This window comes from Oncorhynchus nerka, linkage group LG11 (genome assembly GCF_034236695.1).
Source record: "Oncorhynchus nerka isolate Pitt River linkage group LG11, Oner_Uvic_2.0, whole genome shotgun sequence".
NCBI classification, from domain to species: domain Eukaryota; kingdom Metazoa; phylum Chordata; class Actinopteri; order Salmoniformes; family Salmonidae; genus Oncorhynchus; species Oncorhynchus nerka.
The window spans coordinates 22,331,246-22,352,671 of NC_088406.1; the positions used below are offsets into that span (position 1 = coordinate 22,331,246).

At 43.3% G+C, this 21,426-nt stretch overlaps 1 protein-coding gene across 1 annotated transcript in view; it reads right to left on the reverse strand.

Moving 5' to 3' along the window:
• Positions 1 to 21,426, reverse strand: part of LOC115118397 (protocadherin Fat 3-like) — a 131,560-nt gene that overhangs the window by 77,137 nt on the left and 32,997 nt on the right. The window contains exon 3 of the mRNA XM_065024051.1: positions 15,630 to 15,691. Within this exon, the coding sequence (XP_064880123.1) occupies positions 15,630 to 15,691 (62 nt within the window). The remainder of the gene's footprint in view (positions 1 to 15,629; positions 15,692 to 21,426) is intronic.

Here is a 21,426-nt window from a genome sequence, read left to right on the forward strand (position 1 = left end):
CGAACGACCGAATGGTACTCTGAAAGATCCATTCTAAAGAACATTTCCCTATCGAACGACCGAATGGTACTCTGAAAGATCCATTCCAAAGAACATTTCCTTATCAAAAGACCATTGGTACGCCTGACATAACCATTGTAACAGCAGACAAGCTACAACCACGAAAAACATTATGACTTCTGGGGAACACAACCAGAGACTTTCTATCGACTGACTCTCCAGCAGACGGACCAGCTATTTCAACAGAGAGACAACAAAAGGCATACAATCATAAATATGTACATTGCAATTATTTTCGAATGAGCGGCCATTCTTGTGTAAAGTATTAGCATTTCCATGAGCATAGTTATCAGCTGTGTGTACGATAATGAAGTCCTTTGTCTTTTCTCCCGCTCTTTCTTACATGAACCTCCCTTTTCATTTTGTGTAACAAGTCGTCATATTGGTTTAGTCCACTAGGGACTTTTCATTGCATTATGTAGTACTCAATGTTTAAGCTTTTCTGTTTGTGTGTTTATGTAATTCTGTGTGATTATTTAGTTAGTTGGTAAATAAATAATTAAGACAATTTGTATATAGCTGATTCATCATTTATGCTATGGTTCGTGCAGATATCCAAGGATTTTGTGACATTCAGAATGAAACTGATAGAAGATAACAATTGATTGATGACTGAAATGTAAGAGATATTTATATCTTTACAGTTCATTTGGAAAACGGTAACTCATTAAACAAACTTTTCCTACTTACTATTTAAATAATAATTATTTTTATGTAACAATTACTGTTACATGAGTAATTTAATCACAATAATAATTAAACATTATTAATTGATTTGATAAAACAATAGTCATCGCATTATTGATAGCCAAGACATGACACCAATTTCGTGGTGTCCAATTGCTAGTTACAGTCTTGTCTCATCGCTGCAACTCCCGTACGGACTCGGGAGAGGCGAAGGTCAAGAGCCGTGCGTCCTCCGAAACACAACTGCTCGCTTAACCCGGAAGCCAGCCGTACACCTGGCGACCGTGTCAGCGCGCATTGCGCCTGGCTTTCTACCGGAGCGATGGGACTAGAATGTCCCTAGTGGCCAAACCCTGCCCTAACCCGGACGACGCTTGGCAGATTGTACGCCGCCCCATGGGTCTGCCGGTAAGGGCCGGCTGTGATGGAGCCTGGACTCGAACCAGGATCTCTATTGGCACAGCTAGCACTGCGATGCAGTGCCTTAGACCACTGCGCCAATGTTATTTTCAGTAAGCATATTTGATTCTGAGTTCAGACATATAAATTGCATGTAAAGACTAATTCTAAGACATATACATTCAGTTGTTCCAAACTCACTTACATTTATTTGATTCATTTAGCAGACGCTCTTATCCAGAGCGACTTACAGTAGTAAATGCATACATTTTCAATCATACTGGTCCCCCGTGGGAATCGAACCCAGCACCCTGAGTAAGGTGTGTTAACATGACTATTGCACAATCTGCCTACTGCGATCATCAGCTTAATATTGAAGTATTAATGTGCATCTAAACATACTCATTGACAGTAGTGCCAGAAAGACCTCATCTAGAACCACAAAGCAACAACAACACAACATGTTTTGGACAAAATAGCTAAAGAGTTGGAGTCTAGAGCGGAAAAATGCTTTTCTCACTGAAGCTGAAGTTACAGTACAACTTTTATGAGAGATGGTTTGACAGGCTCCACTCCTTTGTTTTCTCACTCCTTTGTTTTCTCGCTGTCTTGCTTTTCTCTCCCTCTCTGATAGGAATGAAAGTTGGTGAAGTCACCCTGAGACGTGGAAAACAAGAGAAACTTTCACAGACGAGTGTGAAGATGTTGTTACAAACACATTATCCTACTAGAAACACACCACCTTACTGGAAACACACTACCCTACTACAAACACCCTACCCTACTACAAACACCCTACCCTACTACAAACACCCTACCCTAATACAAACACACTATAACAAACTCACCACCCTACTGGAAACACCCTACCCTAATACAAACACACTACAACAAACTCACCACCCTATTACAAACACCCTACCCTAATACAAACACACTACAACAAACTCACCACCCTACTACAAACACCCTACCCTAATACAAACACACTACAACAAACTCACCACCCTACTACAAACAACCTACCCTAATACAAACACCCTACCCTAATACAAACTCACCACCCTACTACAAACACCCTACCCTACTACAAACACACTACAACAAACTCACCACCCTACTAGAAACACACCACCCTACTAGAAACACACCAACCTACTACAAACACCCTACCCTAATACAAACACACTACAACAAACTCACCACCCTACTACAAACACCCTACCCTACTACAAACACACTACAACAAACTCACCACCCTATTACAAACACCCTACCCTAACACTACAACAAACTCACCACCCTACTACAAACACCCTACCCTAATACAAACACACTACAACAAACTCACCACCCTACTACAAACACCCTACCCTAATACAAACACCCTACCCTAATACAAACTCACCACCCTACTACAAACACCCTACCCTACTACAAACACACTACAACAAACTCACCACCCTACTAGAAACACACCACCCTACTAGAAACACACCACCCTACTAGAAACACACTACCCTACTACAAACACCCTACCCTAATACAAACACACTACAACAAACTCACCACCCTACTAGAAACACACTACCCTACTAGAAACACACCACCCTACTACAAACACCCTACGCTAATACAAACACACTACAACAAACTCACCACCCTACTAGAAACACCCTACCCTACTACAAACACACTACAACAAACTCACCACCCTACTAGAAACACACTACCCTACTACAAACACCCTACCCTACAACAAACTCACCACCCTACTACAAACACCCTACCCTAATACAAACACACTACAACAAACTCACCACCCTACTAGAAACACACTACCCTACTACAAACACCCTACCCTACTACAAACACACTACAACAAACTCACCACCCTACTACAAACACCCTACCCTAATACAAACACACTACAACAAACTCACCACCCTACTAGGAACACACTACCCTACTACAAACACCCTACCCTAATACAAACAAACACTACTAACAAACTCACCACCCTACTAGAAACACACTACCCTACTACAAACAAACACCCTACAAACACACTACAACCTAATACAAACACACTACAACAAACTCACAAACACCCTACTAGAAACACACTACCCTACTACAAACACCCTACCCTACTACAAACACACTACAACAAACTCACCACCCTACTACAAACACCCTACCCTAATACAAACACACTACAACAAACTCACCACCCTACTACAAACAACCTACCCTAATACAAACACCCTACCCTAATACAAACTCACCACCCTACTACAAACACCCTACCCTACTACAAACACACTACAACAAACTCACCACCCTACTAGAAACACACCACCCTACTAGAAACACACTACCCTACTACAAACACCCTACCCTAATACAAACACACTACAACAAACTCACCACCCTACTAGAAACACACTACCCTACTAGAAACACACCACCCTACTACAAACACCCTACCCTAATACAAACACACTACAACAAACTCACCACCCTACTAGAAACACCCTACCCTAATACAAACACACTACAACAAACTCACCACCCTACTACAAACACCCTACCCTACTACAAACACACTACAACAAACTCACCACCCTGCCTTACAAACACCCTACCCAAAACACTACAACAAACTCACCCTACTAGAAACCCTACTACAAACACCCTACCCTAATACAAACACACTACAACAAACTCACCACCCTACTACAAACAACCTACCCTAATACAAACACCCTACCCTAATACAAACTCACCACCCTACTACAAACACCCTGCCTACCCTACTACAAACACACTACAACAAACTCACCACCCTATTACAAACACCCTACCCTAATACAAACACACTACAACAACAAACTCACCATCCTACTACAAACAACCTACCCTACAAACACATACAACAACAAACACCCTACCCTAATACAAACTCACCACCCTACTACAAACACCCTACCCTACTACAAACACACTACAACAAACAAACTCACCACCCTACTAGAAACACACCACCCTACTACAAAACACACTACCCTACTACAAACTACAAACACACTAAAACAAACTCACCACCATACTAGAAACACACCACCCTACTAGAAACACACCACCCTACTACAAACACTACAACCTACCCTAATACAAACACACTACAACAAACTCACCACCCTACTACAAACACCCTACCCTACTACAAACACACTACAACAAACTCACCCCACAAACCTATTACAAACACCCTACCCTAATACTACAACAAACTCACCACCCTACTACAAACACCCTACCCTAATACAAACACACTACAACAAACTCACCACCCTACTACAAACAACCTACCCTAATACAAACTCCCTAATACAAACCCTACTAGAAACACACCACCCTACTAGAAACACACCACCCTACTACCCTACTACAAAGAAAACAAACTCACCACCCTACTACAAACACCCTACCCTAATACAAACACACTACAACAAACTCACCACCCTACTAGAAACACACTACCCTACTAGAAACACACCACCCTACTACAAACACCCTACCCTAATACAAACACACTACAACAAACTCACCACCCTACTAGAAACACACTACCCTACTACAAACACCCTACCCTACTACAAACACACTACAACAAACTCACCACCCTATTACAAACACCCTACCCTAATAAAAACACACTACAACAAACTCACCACCCTACTACAAACAACCTACCCTAATACAAACACCCTACCCTCATACAAACTCACCTACTACAAACAACCCTACTACAAACACCCTACCCTAATACAAACACACTACAACAAACTCACCACCCTACTAGAAACACCCTACAAACACCCTAATACAAACACACTACAACAAACTCACCACCCTACTACAAACACCCTACCCTAATACAAACACACTACAACAAACTCACCACCCTACTACAAACACCCTACCCTACTACAAACACACTACAAACAAACTACAAACACCCACCCTACTACAAAACACACCACCCTACTAGACACACAACAAAAACACCCCCTACTACAAAACACACCCTACTAGAAACTACTAATACAAACACACTACAACAAAACACCCTACCCTACTACAAACACACTACAACAAACTCACCACCCTACTAGAAACACACCACCCTACTAGAAACACACCACCCTACTAGAAACACACTACCCTACTACAAACACCCTACCCTACTACAAACACACTACAACAAACTCACCACCCTACTAGAAACACACCACAACAAACTACTAGAAACACAAACACTCTACCCTAATACTACAAACACACTACAACAAACTCACCACCCTACTACAAACACCCTACCCTACTACAAACACACTACAACAAACTCACCACCCTACTACAAACACCCTACCCTAATACAAACACCCTACCCTAATACAAACTCACCACCCTACTACAAACACCCTACCCTAATACAAATTCACCACCCTACTACAAACACCCTACCCTACTACAAACACACTACAACAAACTCACCACCCTACTAGAAACACACCACCCTACTAGAAACACACCACCCTACTAGAAACACACTACCTACTACAAACACCCTACCCTAATACAAACACACTACTACAAACACCCTACCCTAATACAAACACACTACAACAAACTCACCACCCTACTAGAAACACACTACCCTACTAGAAACACACTACCCTACTACAAACACCCTACCCTACTACAAACACACTACAACAAACTCACCACCCTATTACAAACACCCTACCCTAATACAAACACACTACAACAAACTCACCACCCTACTACAAACACCCTACCCTAATACAAACACACTACAACAAACTCACCACCCTACTACAAACACCCTACCCTACTACAAACACACTACAACAAACTCACCACCCTATTACAAACACTCTACCCTAATACAAACACACTACAACAAACTCACCACTCTACTACAAACAACCTACCCTAATACAAACACCCTACCCTAATACAAATTCACCACCCTACTACAAACACCCTACCCTACTACAAACACACTACAACAAACTCACCACCCTACTAGAAACACACCACCCTACTAGAAACACACCACTACTACAAACACACTACACAACACCTACTAGAAACACACTACCCTACTACAAACACCCTACCCTAATACAAAACACACTACAACAAACTCACCACCCTACTAGAAACACACTACCCTACTAGAAACACACCACCCTACTACAAACACCCTACCCTAATACAAACACACTACAACAAACTCACCACCCTACTACAAACACCCTACCCTAATACAAACACACTACAACAAACTCACCACCCTACTACAAACACCCTACCCTACTACAAACACACTACAACAAACTCACCACCCTACTAGAAACACACCACCCTACTACAAACACACTACCCTACTAGAAACGCACTACCCTACCAGACACGCACTACTAGAATCACACTACTAGAATCACACTATTAGAATCACACTACCCTACTAGAAACACACTACCCTACTAGATACACACTACTAGAAACACACTACCCTACGAGAAAGACACTACCCTACTAGAAACACACTACCCTACGAGAAAGACACTACCCTACTAGAAACACACTACCCTACGAGAAAGACACTACCCTACTAGAAACACACTACCCTAATACAAACACACTACAACAAACTCACCAACCTACTACAAACAACCTACCCTAATACAAACACCCTACCCTAATACAAACTCACCACCCTACTACAAACACCCTACCCTACTACAAACACACTACAACAAACTCACCACCCTACTAGAAACACACCACCCTACTAGAAACACACCACCCTACTAGAAACACACTACCCTACTACAAACACCCTACCCTAATACAAACACACTACAACAAACTCACCACCCTACTACAAACACCCTACCCTAATACAAACACACCACCCTACTACAAACACCCTACCCTAATACAAACACCCTACCCTACTACAAACACACTACAACAAACTCACCACCCTATTACAAACACCCTACCCTAATAAAAACACACAACAACAAACTCACCACCCTACTACAAACAACCTACCCTAATACAAACACCCTACCCTAATACAAACACACCACCCTACTACAAACACCCTACCCTAATACAAACACACTACAACAAACTCACCACCCTACTAGAAACACCCTACCCTACTAGAAACACACTACAACAAACTCACCACCCTACTAGAAACACCCTACCCTAATACAAACACACTACAACAAACTCACCACCCTACTACAAACACACTACAACAAACTCACCACCCTACTACAAACACACTACAACAAACTCACCACCCTATTACAAACACTCTACCCTAATACAAACACACTACAACAAACTCACCACTCTACTACAAACAACCTACCCTAATACAAACTGTTGCAGGAGAACTATGCAGGATATTTCAAATGTGTAGTGTATTTGAGGTTTAAATAAGCTTCTGAAGTTTGTAATTTCCACTTATGAAAGATCTATCAATTTTATTTATTGTTATTTTTATTTATTTAATTAGGCAAGTCAGTTAAGAACACATGATTATTTACAATGACGGCCTACACCGGCCAAACCCAGATGACGCTGAGCCAATTGTGTGCCGCCCTATGGGACTCCCAATCACGGCCGGATGTGATACAGCCTGGATCAATCCCGTCCATTAACAACAATAATTCACATTTCCTGTTGCTGCAGGATTATTTTTCTGCTGTAGCAAACTGGCTCAAATTAAGATCTTATGTCTGAACATTGGGACAGATCTACTAAGAGTCTGCACCCGAAGAGTTTCTTTCCAAAACGTTATACGTATATACATTTTCAGAAATGTTGGTAAATTAGCTTTATTGTTTGAAGACCTTAGTGTGTTTTTTTCACTATCTAATCATGGCATGGGATTGTTCAGTGACAAACATGTATTTGTTTGAAATCTATCACTTGATGGTTTCATTTCAGTGACAAATAACCATGTTTTTATGCAAAATGCTATGTATCTGTCACGTCTGCTTCCGCTCCCCCTCCCTGGTGCTCAAAGGTGCCAGGCTCCACAGCATTACACACTCCTGCCACCATCATTACGCACAACTGCCTTCTCCCCATCACTCGCATCAGCGTTTATTGGACTCACCTGGACTCGATCGCCTGTTTATTACCTCCCCTATATTAGTCAGTTCCCCATCTCTGTTCTCCTCTGCTGCATTAATTGCAGAATGTGGTTGTTTTGCCCGTGTGCTGACGCTGTGCCTGTCTTGTTTCATGTCTGTTCCTTATTACATGTTGACTCCCTCTCTCTCTCTACCTGCTTCACATCTCTGGTGTTGGTCGTGACAGTACCATCTCATTCTCAGAGAAATAAGTAGTACTACTAGGTTTTAAACAGTCAAATGTAACACATATATATACATGTATAAATAACTGTACAAATGATACATTTGTGACATCCCTATATACAGTGCATTCAGAAAGTATACAGACCCTCCTTGACTAGTTCCACATTTTGTTACGTGACATCCCTATATACAGTGCATTCAGAAAGTATACAGACCCTCCTTGACTAGTTCCACATTTTGTTACGTGACATCCCTATATACAGTGCATTCAGAAAGTATACAGACCCTCCTTGACTAGTTCCACATTTTGTTACGTGACATCCCTATATACAGTGCATTCAGAAAGTATACAGACCCTCCTTGACTAGTTCCACATTTTGTTACGTGACATCCCTATATACAGTGCATTCAGAAAGTATACAGACCCTCCTTGACTAGTTCCACATTTTGTTACGTGACATCCCTATATACAGTGCATTCAGAAAGTATACAGACCCTCCTTGACTAGTTCCACATTTTGTTACGTGACATCCCTATATACAGTGCATTCAGAAAGTATACAGACCCTCCTTGACTAGTTCCACATTTTGTTGACATCCCTATATACAGTGTGACATCCCTATATACAGTGCATTCAGAAAGTATACAGACCCTCCTTGACTAGTTCCACATTTTGTTACGTGACATCCCTATATACAGTGCATTCAGAAAGTATACAGACCCTCCTTGACTAGTTCCACATTTTGTTACGTGACATCCCTATATACAGTGCATTCAGAAAGTATACAGACCCTCCTTGACTAGTTCCACATTTTGTTAAGTTACAGCCTTGTTCTACATTTTTTATTTATTTTTATCCTCATCAATCACCCATACCATCACCCATACCATCACCCATACCATCACCCATACCATCACCCATACCATCACCCATACCATCACCCATACCATCACCCATACCCCACAATGACAAAGCAAAAACTTTTTTTTGCTTTGGTGCGTTATTGGTACTTTATGTACATAAGTATCCTTTGCTCTGAGACTCACATGAGCTCAGGTGCATCCTGTTTCCCTTGATATTCCTTGAAATGTTTCTACAACTTGATTCAATTGATTGGACATGATTTGGAAAGGCACACATCTGTCTAAATAACGTCCCACATTTGACAGTGCATGTCAGAGCATAAACCAAGCCATGAGGTCCAAGGAGTTGTCCAAAAAGCTCAGAGACAGGATCGTGTCGAGGCACAGATCTGGGGAAGGGTACCAAGAAATGTCTGCAGCATTGAAGGTCCCCAACACAGGGGCCTCAATCATTCTTAAATGGAAGATGTTTGGAACTACCAAGACTCTTTCTAGAGCTGGCCGCCCGACCAAACTGAGAAATCGGGGGAGAAGGGCCTTGGTCAAGGAGGTGACCAAGAACCCGATGGTCACTCTGATTGAGTGCCAGAGTTCTTCTGTGGAGATGGGAGAACATTCCAGAAGGATAACCATCTCGGGACCAATCAGGCATTTATGGTAGGGTGGCCAAAAGGAGTGCAGCAAGGGGCCAAGGTAAGTTGCTAGCTAGCATTAAACTTATCTTATAAAAAACAATCAATCTTCACATAATCACTAGTCAACTACACAGTTTATGATATTACTCGGTTAGCTTGTCCTGCGTTGCATATAATCAATGCGGTGCCTGTTAATTTATCATCAAATCACAGCCTACTTCGTCAAACGGGGGATGATTTAACAAAAGCACAATCGTTGCACGAATGTACCTAACCATAAACATCAATGCCTTTGTTAAAATCAATACACAGAAGTATATATTTTAAACCTGCATATTTAGTTAAAAGAAATTCATGTTTGCAGGCAATATTAACTAGGGAAATTGTGTCACTTCTCTTGCGTTCTTTGCATGCAGAGTCAGGGTATATGCAACAGTTTGGGCCGCCTGGCTCGTTGCAAACTAATTTGCCAGAATGTTACATAATTATGACATAACATTGAAGGTTGTGCAATGTAACAGCAATGTTTAGACTTAGGGATGCCACCCATTTGATAAAATACGGAATGGTTCTGTATTTCACTGAAAGAATAAACGTTTTGTTTTCGAAATGATTGTTTATGGATTTAACCATATTATTGACCAAAGGCTGGTATTTCTGTGTTTATTATAATTTAGTCTATGATTTGATATTTGATAGAGCAGTCTGACTGAGTGGTGGTAGGCAGCAGCAGGCTTGTATTTCTGTGTTTATTATATTATAGTCTATGATTTGATATTTGATAGAGCAGTCTGACTGAGGGGTGGTAGGCAGCAGCAGGCTCGTATTTCTGTGTGTTTATTATAATTAAGTCTATGATTTGAGATTTGATAGAGCAGTCTGACTGAGGGGTGGTAGGCAGCAGCATGCTCGTATTTCTGTGTTTATTATAATTAAGTCTATGATTTGATATTTGATAGAGCAGTCTGACTGAGGGGTGGTAGGCAGCAGCAGGCTCGTATTTCTGTGTTTATTATAATTAAGTCTATGATTTGATATTTGATAGAGCAGTCTGACTGAGGGGTGGTAGGCAGCAGCAGGCTCGTATTTCTGTGTTTATTATATTATAGTCTATGATTTGAGATTTGATAGAGCAGTCTGACTGAGCGGTGGTAGGCAGCAGCAGGCTCGTATTTCTGTGTTTATTATATTATAGTCTATGATTTGAGATTTGATAGAGCAGTCTGACTGAGGGGTGGTAGGCAGCAGCAGGCTCGTATTCTGTGTTTATTATATTATAATTAAGTCTATGATTTGAGATTTGATAGAGCAGTCTGACTGAGGGGTGGTAGGCAGCAGCAGGCTCAAAAGCATTCATTCAAACTTTACTGCGTTTGCCAACAGCTCTTAGCAATGCTTGATTCACTGCACTGTTTATGATGCGGATGTTGCCTGTATTCCATGGCTTCTGGTTGCGATATGTACATACAGTCACTGATGATGCACTCCCCAATTTCGAAATTGCACCCTGTGCATTCTACTACTACAACTTTCAAGAGTAGGTTCCAGACTGAGTTCCGCCCTGCCAAACAGTTTGGGAACCACAGATTTAGTAGATGCTCTTGTCCAGATCAAATTACAGTGGGTGCATTCATCTTAAGATACCTAGGTGAGACGACTACAAATCACAGTCAAAACAGTATACAATCCATATACAATCCATTCCAACTAAACAATGGAAAACATGATATGTAGTGTTTTGAAGAAAAAACAACAACGTTTTAATACCTAGCTAAAATATATGAATTAAAAATCTGAGAAAAGGAATATTTTACACACCCATGAATGTAACCATAAGCAATAATTTACTAAAAAACACAAAGGTGGGTGTCCTGAGTGGCGCAGCGGTCTAAGGCACTGCATCGCCGTGCTTGAGGCATCACTAAATACACGAGTTCGATCCCAGGCTGTGTCGTGACCGGGTTCGGGGAGGGTTTGGCCGGGGGGGGCTTTACTTGGTTCATTGCGCTCTAGCGACTCCTTGTGGCGGGCCAGGTGCCTGCAGGCTGACTTCAGTTGAACTGTGTTTCATCTGACACATTGGTGGAACCAGCGGGCGGGTGTTTGGCGGGTCATGCTCAACCCTCGCCTCGCCCGAGCCCGTTGGGGAGTTGCAGCGATGAGACAAGATTGAAATTGGTGATAAAAAAGTGCAAAAAATAAAAAAAGATTGATGCTTAAAGAGTTTTGGAAATAAACTCTTCACCTGTTCTTTCCACAAAAAGTTAAGCATAGAAGATCAAACAAAAGTCTAGGAGAAGGAATAATATATTTATGGTCAAATCTGTTTTATCACCTATTGAAGAACCAACAGCAGGTTCTTTGTACAGGCCTAACTGCAACATTGTAAGCTAACACATTCCATGCTAACAGGCTACGTGCTAACTTTGATCTATAAACCCCTGCTAAATCTGACCGGATGTACAGTACAAATCACATCAATATAAAGCTCTGCACCAAACCTATGAAACAAATGTGAGCCATTAACATTTAGGTTAAACTCTGTAGATATCGATAAGACTTCACAGCGTGGGACAACAAAAGCATAGTCATTCTCCATCTGTTTATTCCTCATTGATCTGGCGTGGCATCTGTGTAAATGAATATGGATTTCTATGACCGGTCTAAATCACACCACTGTTTACTGTTTAGAGGGTTGGCATGGAGAGGAAATAAGACTTAACATGTCCGCACTGCCGCACCGTTTTAAGTCTGTCGCTAAACTATATGTGGAATGGAGTGAGGGAATGGCTAGCAGACCAACGGACAGACAGACAGCCAAGCATAGGACAGAGAGGTAGGAAGATAGGAATGGCTAGCACACCAACGGACAGACAGACAGCCAAGCATAGGACAGAGAGGTAGGAAGATAGGAATGGCTAGCAGACCAACGGACAGACAGACAGCCAAGCATAGGACAGAGAGGTAGGAAGATAGGAATGGCTAGCAGACCAACGGACAGACAGGCAGCCAAGCATAGGACAGAGAGGTAGGAAGATAGGAATGGCTAGCAGACCAACGGACAGACAGACAGCCAAGCATAGGACAGAGAGGTAGGAAGATAGGAATGGCTGGCAGACAGACGGACAGACAGACAGCCAAGCATAGGACAGAGAGGTAGGAAGATAGGAATGGCTAGCAGACCAACGGACAGACAGACAGCCAAGCATAGGACAGAGAGGTAGGAAGATAGGAATGGCTAGCAGACCAACGGACAGACAGACAGCCAAGCATAGGACAGAGAGGTAGGAAGATAGGAATGGCTAGCAGACCAACGGACAGACAGGCAGCCAAGCATAGGACAGAGAGGTAGGAAGATAGGAATGGCTAGCAGACCAACGGACAGACAGACAGCTAAGCATAGGACAGAGAGGTAGGAAGATAGGAATGGCTGGCAGACAGACGGACAGATAGGCAGAGGACAGAGAGGTAGGAAGATAGGAATGGCTGGCAGACAGACGGACAGATAGGCAGAGGACAGAGAGGTAGGAAGATAGGAATGGCTGGCAGACAGACGGACAGATAGGCAGAGGACAGAGAGGTAGGACGATAGGAATGGCTGGCAGACAGACGGACAGATAGGCAGAGGACAGAGAGGTAGGACGATAGGAATGGCTGGCAGACAGACGGACAGATAGGCAGAGGACAGAGAGGTAGGACGATAGGAATGGCTGGCAGACAGACGGACAGATAGGCAGAGGACAGAGAGGTAGGACGATAGGAATGGCTGGCAGACAGACGGACAGATAGGCAGAGGACAGAGAGGTAGGAAGATAGGAATGGCTAGCAGACAGACGGACAGATAGGCAGAGGACAGAGAGGTAGGAAGATAGGAATGGCTAGCAGACAGACGGACAGATAGGCAGAGGACAGAAAGGTAGGACGATAGGAATGGCTGGCAGACAGACGGACAGATAGGCAGAGGACAGAGAGGTAGGACGATAGGAATGGCTGGCAGACAGACGGACAGATAGGCAGAGGACAGAGAGGTAGGGAGATAGGAATGGCTGGCAGACAGACGGACAGATAGGTAGGAAGATAGGAATGGCTGGCAGACAGACGGACAGATAGGCAGAGGACAGAGAGGTAGGAAGATAGGAATGGCTGGCAGACAGACGGACAGATAGGTAGGAAGATAGGAATGGCTGGCAGACAGACGGACAGATAGGCAGAGGACAGAGAGGTAGGACGATAGGAATGGCTGGCAGACAGACGGACAGATAGGCAGAGGACAGAGAGGTAGGAAGATAGGAATGGCTGGCAGACAGACGGACAGATAGGTAGGAAGATAGGAATGGCTGGCAGACAGACGGACAGATAGGCAGAGGACAGAGAGGTAGGAAGATAGGAATGGCTGGCAGACAGACGGACAGATAGGCAGAGGACAGAGAGGTAGGGAGATGGCCGAAGATGTTTGCTTTCTCTCACAGCACAGCGTTATTAGACTATATAGGGAGGTGGGAGAAGAGATGTTACCGAGCATCAACTAACATAAAACATAAAGGCTTCATTACGTTGAGGATTTAATGGATGTAATGTGTCCATTGATCTGTTTCCTCATCACATATTCTCCCCATCACAGACCATATCTGAAGTATACTGCAGTGTGGCAAAAATAACTTGCATCAAAACATACACCAGCATTTCACTGAGAAACAATCAATACAGCAAGAGCAAAATATATTTTAAAAATAGTTTGTCACCAGACACACACACACACACACACACACACACACACACACACACACACACACACACACACACACACACACACATATACACTTCCCACACAGAGGCTCATGATTCAGGACTCTGGCAGCAGCAACATCATTTACCTCCAATCTGCCACCCTTAGTCAAGATACGGCACTCCAATCAGCTCATAATGGAACCCAACACACAAACTCCATTTCCTGCTCCACTCCTCGTACTGACTCAATTACACTAGACCTGCCTCTCTAATGCACACTCTACTGAGACCAGGAAGTCAGAGAGGGAGGTATGAAGAGAGAGGGATAGAGAGAGATCAACAGAGAGTGAGAGAAAAAGACAGACAGAGAGAGAGAGAGAGACAGGGGGAGAGAAAGAGAAGATGAGAGAGAAAGATAGAGAGTGATAGAGAGACAGAGAGAGTGGAGGAAGAGAAAGAGAGCAGAGTGGATTGGGACAGGAGGCTTCTCTCTCTGTCAGGGTTCTAAAGGTTTGGCTCCAGTCCGCCACAATTGGAGAGAGATACTGAGAGGTGTACTGTATTTTCATTGAACATCTGACAGCGCATTCACGTCAGACAGCCAAACACATGCATAGAAACGTGTCGGACACACACACACACAGACACACACAGACACACACACACACACACACACACAGACACACACACACACACAGACACACACAGACACAGACACACACACACACACACACACACACACACACACACACACACACACACACACACACACACACACACACACACACACACACACACACACAGTGTCGCTTACCTCTAAAACATGCTCAGCCTGTTGCTCCCTGTCCAGTTTCCTGGACGTGGTAGTGATGACACCTGTGAACACAGAGACGAACACATCAGAGAGAAGAACTAACAAACACTTACAGGAACATCAAATATATTTATGAACCCCTTTTACATCAGCATGTCAAAGTGCTACACAGAAACCCAGCCTAAAACCTAAAAGCAATGTAGACGTAGAAGCACAGTGGCTAGGAAAAACTCCCTAGAAAGGTAAAAACCTAGGAAGAAACCTAGAGAGAAGCCAGGCTCTGAGGAGTGGCCAGTCCTATTCTAGTTGTGCCATGTGGAGATTATAAACCTAGAAAGGAACCAGGCTCTGAGGAGTGGCCAGTCCTATTCTAGTTGTGCCATGTGGAGATTATAAACCTAGAGAGGAACCAGGCTCTGAGGAGTGGCCAGTCCTCGTGGCCAGTCCTCTTCTAGTTGTGCCATGTGGAGATTATAAACCTAGAGAGGAACCAGGCTCTGAGGAGTGGCCAGTCCTCTTCTAGTTGTGCCATGTGGAGATTATAAACCTAGAGAGGAACCAGGCTCTGAGGAGTGGCCAGTCCTCTTCTAGTTGTGCCATGTGGAGATTATAAACCTAGAGAGAAGCCAGGCTCTGAGGAGTGGCCAGTCCTATTCTAGTTGTGCCATGTGGAGATTATAAACCTAGAGAGGAACCAGGCTCTGAGGAGTGGCCAGTCCTATTCTAGTTGTGCCATGTGGAGATTATAAACCTAGAGAGGAACCAGGCTCTGAGGAGTGGCCAGTCCTCTTCTAGTTGTGCCATGTGGTGATTATAAACCTAGAGAGGAACCAGGCTCTGAGGAGTGGCCAGTCCTATTCTAGTTGTGCCATGTGGAGATTATAAACCTAGAGAGGAACCAGGCTCTGAGGAGTGGCCAGTCCTCTTCTAGTTGTGCCATGTGGAGATTATAAACCTAGAGAGGAACCAGGCTCTGAGGAGTGGCCAATCCTATTCTAGTTGTGCCATGTGGAGATTATAAACCTAGAGAGGAACCAGGCTCTGAGGAGTGGCCAGTCCTCTTCTAGTTGTGCCATGTGGAGATTATAAACCTAGAGAGGAACCAGGCTCTGAGGAGTGGCCAGTCCTCTTCTAGTTGTGCCATGTGGAGATTATAAACCTAGAGAGGAACCAGGCTCTGAGGAGTGGCCAGTCCTATTCTAGTTGTGCCATGTGGAGATTATAAACCTAGAGAGGAACCAGGCTCTGAGGAGTGGCCAGTCCTATTCTAGTTGTGCCATGTGGATATTATAAGAGTACATGGCCATTAAGGCCATATTGTTCTTCAAGATGTTCAAACGTTCATAGATGACCAGCAGGGTCAGATAAAAATCCCAGTGGTTGTAGATGGTGCAACAGGTCAGCACCTCAGGAGTACATTTTCTTAACTGTACACTACCGTTTAAAAGTTTGGGGTCAATTAGAAATGTCCTTGTTTTTGAAAGAAAAGCAATTTTTTGTCCATTATTAATAACATAAAATCTATCCGAAATATTGTTAATACATTGTTAATGTTGTAAATGACGAAATTGCCAAGAAACTGAAGGTTTCATACAACGCTGTGTACAACGCTCACAGAACAGCGCAAACTGTCCCTAACCAGAATAGAAATAGGAGTGGGAGGCCCCGGTGCACAACTAAGCAAGAAGACAAGTACATTAGAGTCTCAACGTCAACAGTGAAGAGGCGACTCCGGGATGCTGGTCTCCTAGGCAGAGTTGCAAAGAAAAATCCATATCTCAGACTCGCCAATAAAAAGAAAATATTAAGATGGGCAAAAAAAACACAGATACTGGACAGGGGAACTCTGCCTAGATGGCCAGCATCCCGGAGTCACCTCTTCACTGTTGATGTTGAGACTAGTGTTTTGGGAGTACTATTTAATGAAGCTGCTAGTTGAGGACTTGTGAGGCATCTGGTTCTCAAAATAGACACAATAGTGTACTTGTCCTCTTGCTCAGTTGTGCACCTCCCGCTCCTCATTTCTATTCTGGGTAGAGTCAGTTTGCGCTGTTCTGTGAAGGGAATAGTACACTGTGTTGTACGAGATCTAGAGTCAGTTTTATTGCTTCCAGGTTACAGTTGTGCTAAAATAATTGCAAAAGGGTTTTCTAATGATCAAATAGCCTTTTAAAATGATAAACTTGGATTAGCTAACACAACGTGCCATTGGAACACAGGAGTGATGGTTGCTGATAATGGGCCTCTGTACGCCTATGTAGATATTCCATAAAAAATCTGCCAATTCCAGCTACAAAAGTAATTTACAACATTAGCAATGTCTACACTGTAATTCGGATCAATTTTATGTTATTTTAATGGACCAAAAAATATATTTTCTTTCAAAAACAAGGACATTTCTAAGTGACCCCAAACTTTTGAATGGTAGTGTAGATGCAAAACATTTAAATAGCGTCATGAATGTGTGGTCAAAAACAGCTTCATTAAGGCAACTAATGCCACATGTAATTAGTCAGATCTACTTATGTTATTCCTACATTACCCTCATTAACTCACAGGATACACATGCACACACACACGTACACACACGTACACACATGTACACACCGTGACTCCCACCACCTAACCAAATGAGCATTGTGACAAGGTCATTTCTGTGGGTTAGCATGGCTGTCTGGCAGCAGGCTGTCTGAGGCTAATTACTGACACTAGTCTCTACTGCCCCTAATTGTTTTGTTACTTAATGTCATTACAGCAGAACAGAGAGTGTGTGAGAGAGAGAGAGAGAGAGAGAGAGAGAGAGCGCGAGAGAGAGAGAGCGAGAGAGAGAGAGAGAAGGAAGGAAGGAAGGAATAAGAGAGAAAGAATAAAAGAGAGAGAGAAGGAATAAGAGAGAGAAGAAGGAATAATAGAGAGAAGGAATAAGAGAGAGAGGAGAAGGAATAAGAGAGAGAGAGAAGGAGAAGGAATATGAGAGAGAGAGAAGGAGAAGGAATATGAGAGAGAGAGAATGAGAAGGAATATGAGAGAGAGAAGGAGAAGGAATGTGAGAAGAGAGAAGGAGAAGGAATATGAGACAGAGAGGAGAAGGAATAAGAGAGAGAGAGAAGGAGAAGGAATATGAGACAGAGAGGAGAAGGAATAAGAGAGAGAGAGAAGGAGAAGGAATATGAGAGAGAGAGAAGGAGAAGGAATAAGAGAGAAGAGAGAAGGAGAAGGAATATGAGACAGAGAGAAGGAGAAGGAATAAGAGAGAGAGAGAAGGAGAATGAATATGAGAGAGAGAAGGAGAAGGAATAAGAGAGAGAGAGAAGGAATATGAGAGAGAGAGAAGGAGAAGGAATATGAGACAGAGAGAAGGAATATGAGAGAGAGAGAAGGAGAAGGAATATGAGACAGAGAGAAGGAGAAGGAATAAGAAAGAGAGAGAAGGAGAAGGAATATGAGAGAGAGAAGGAGAAGGAATAAGAGAGAGAGAGAAGGAGAAGGAATATGAGAGAGAGAGAAGGAGAAGGAATATGACAGAGAGAAGGAGAAGGAATATGAGAGAGAGAAGGAGAAGGAATAAGAGAGAGAGAGAAGGAGAAGGAATATGAGAGAGAGGGCGACTGACAAGGAATGGGAAAGAGAGAAATTGGAGGGAGAGGAGACTGTCAGGAGAGAGACAGTGTGACAGGGTGACAATGTGCCTCCTCACATGGGACATTTCCCTCCATTTCTCCTCACATGAATGGAAACATATGCTACCTTGCTAAAGTTCAGTCAGTTTGAAAGAGACCTCAGGGGTGAGCAAGAATAGCCACTTCTTCATTTACTGGTCACGCTACTGTACACCCCTCTTCTCCTCCTCCCTTCTTCCTCCCATCACGTCTCACAGATCAATACAGCGTTTTAGGGCCTTGCAAGGTTTTCTGACACTGTCAAGGGTTTGCTCGGTGAGAAGACAAAACAGTGGTGAGAAATAGAGCTTCTGGGGAGAGAGCGCTCAACCTGGAGTGATGCATGCACGCCTTATATAATCTCCCTGAAGGAAAATAGGAGCACAACTGAGATACAATGTTTCCACCTGGAGAATTATGGGTTGTCAGACCCACACACACCCACACCCACGCAGGTTTTGTTCTTCTATCCTCGTGGGGACCTAAAATTGATTTCAAAATCCTATTTTCCCTAACCCTAACCCTAAACCTACCATAACCATAACCCCAACTGCTAACCCTTACCCTAAACCTAACCACTAACCCCTTATCTTAGCTCTAATTGCAACCCTAAACCTTAACTTAAAATAGCCCCCCATATTCTCTCTCTCATTATTCATGATTGGATAAACAGTAGGTGATGGGTTGTGTTCTAAGTGGTGACAGTTAGAGGCAGGAGGTTTTTCAGGCGATCGATGAGGGCAATCAACCCTGAAGGACCCCAGTGACCCAGAACTGAGCCGGACGGGTCCTGATCGACCCTCTCAATGGTGAGTCTGTCACTCTGTACACACACACACCAATGTACTGTATCCGTTTTCGTTTACTTTCATTCCAACTGGTGGGCTCAGAGTAAAGAGAAGTTTATCAAATAAACTGGACTAGATTCATTCAGTCAATGTGTGTTTGTGTCTGGTTTCTTTGGGGCCTGCTATAATACACACACTGACACACACAGACACACACAGTCTCAGGAGGAAGGCCTTTTGAGCAAAACACTCTAATGACTGCAGACTTGGGTAAACTTCTTATCATATGAAAAGAGAGGCATACAATATAACAAACACACACACACACACACACACACACACACACACACACACACACACACACACACACACACACACACACACACACACACACGCACGCACACACCACAACCTGGGATGATGAGGGGAACAATGACAGCGAAGCCTGAACTCATTAGTCTAGAGCTGGGCTTTAAAACAGAGCAAACAAGCTGTTTGACAAAATACTAACAATCAGAGAGAGAAGGGGGGGGATCTAGACAGAGAGAGCGAGAGAGGGGAGAGGCAGAAAGTGATAGAGACGAGAGCGACAGAGATATACAGTGAGAAAGAGATATAAAATATGACATTTGGATTGTCTTTATTGTTTTGAAACTTCTGTATGTGTAATGTTTACTGTTCATTTTTATTGTTTATTTCACTTTATATATTCACTTTATATATTTTCTACCTCACTTGCTTTGGCAATGTTAACACATGTTTCCCATGCCAATGTAGCCCTTGAATTGAATTGAATTGAATAGAATTGAAAGAGAAAGAGATCGGGGTGGGTGGGTGCTGGAACAGAGGGAGTTAGAAAGGAGGGATAGAGAGAGATAGTTAGAAGGGAGGGACAGAGAGGGAGTTAGAAAGGAGGGATAGAGAGAGAGAGATAGAAGGGAGGGACAGAGAGGGAGTTAGAAAGGAGGGATAGAGAGAGAGAGATAGAAGGGAGGGACAGAGAGGGAGTTAGAAAGGAGGGATAGAGAGAGAGAGATAGAAGGGAGGGACAGAGAGGGAGTGAGAAAGGAGGGACAGAGAGAGAGAGATAGAAGGGAGGGATAGAGAGAGAGAGATAGAAGGGAGGGACAGAGAGGGAGTGAGAAAGGAGGGATAGAGAGAGAGAGAGATAGAAGGGAGGGACAGAGAGGGAGTGAGAAAGGAGGGATAGAGAGAGAGAGATAGAAGGGAGGGACAGAGAGGGAGTTAGAAAGGAGGGATAGAGAGAGAGAGAGAGATAGAAGGGAGGGACAGAGAGGGAGTGAGAAAGGAGGGATAGAGAGAGAGAGATAGAAGGGAGGGAGAGAGAGG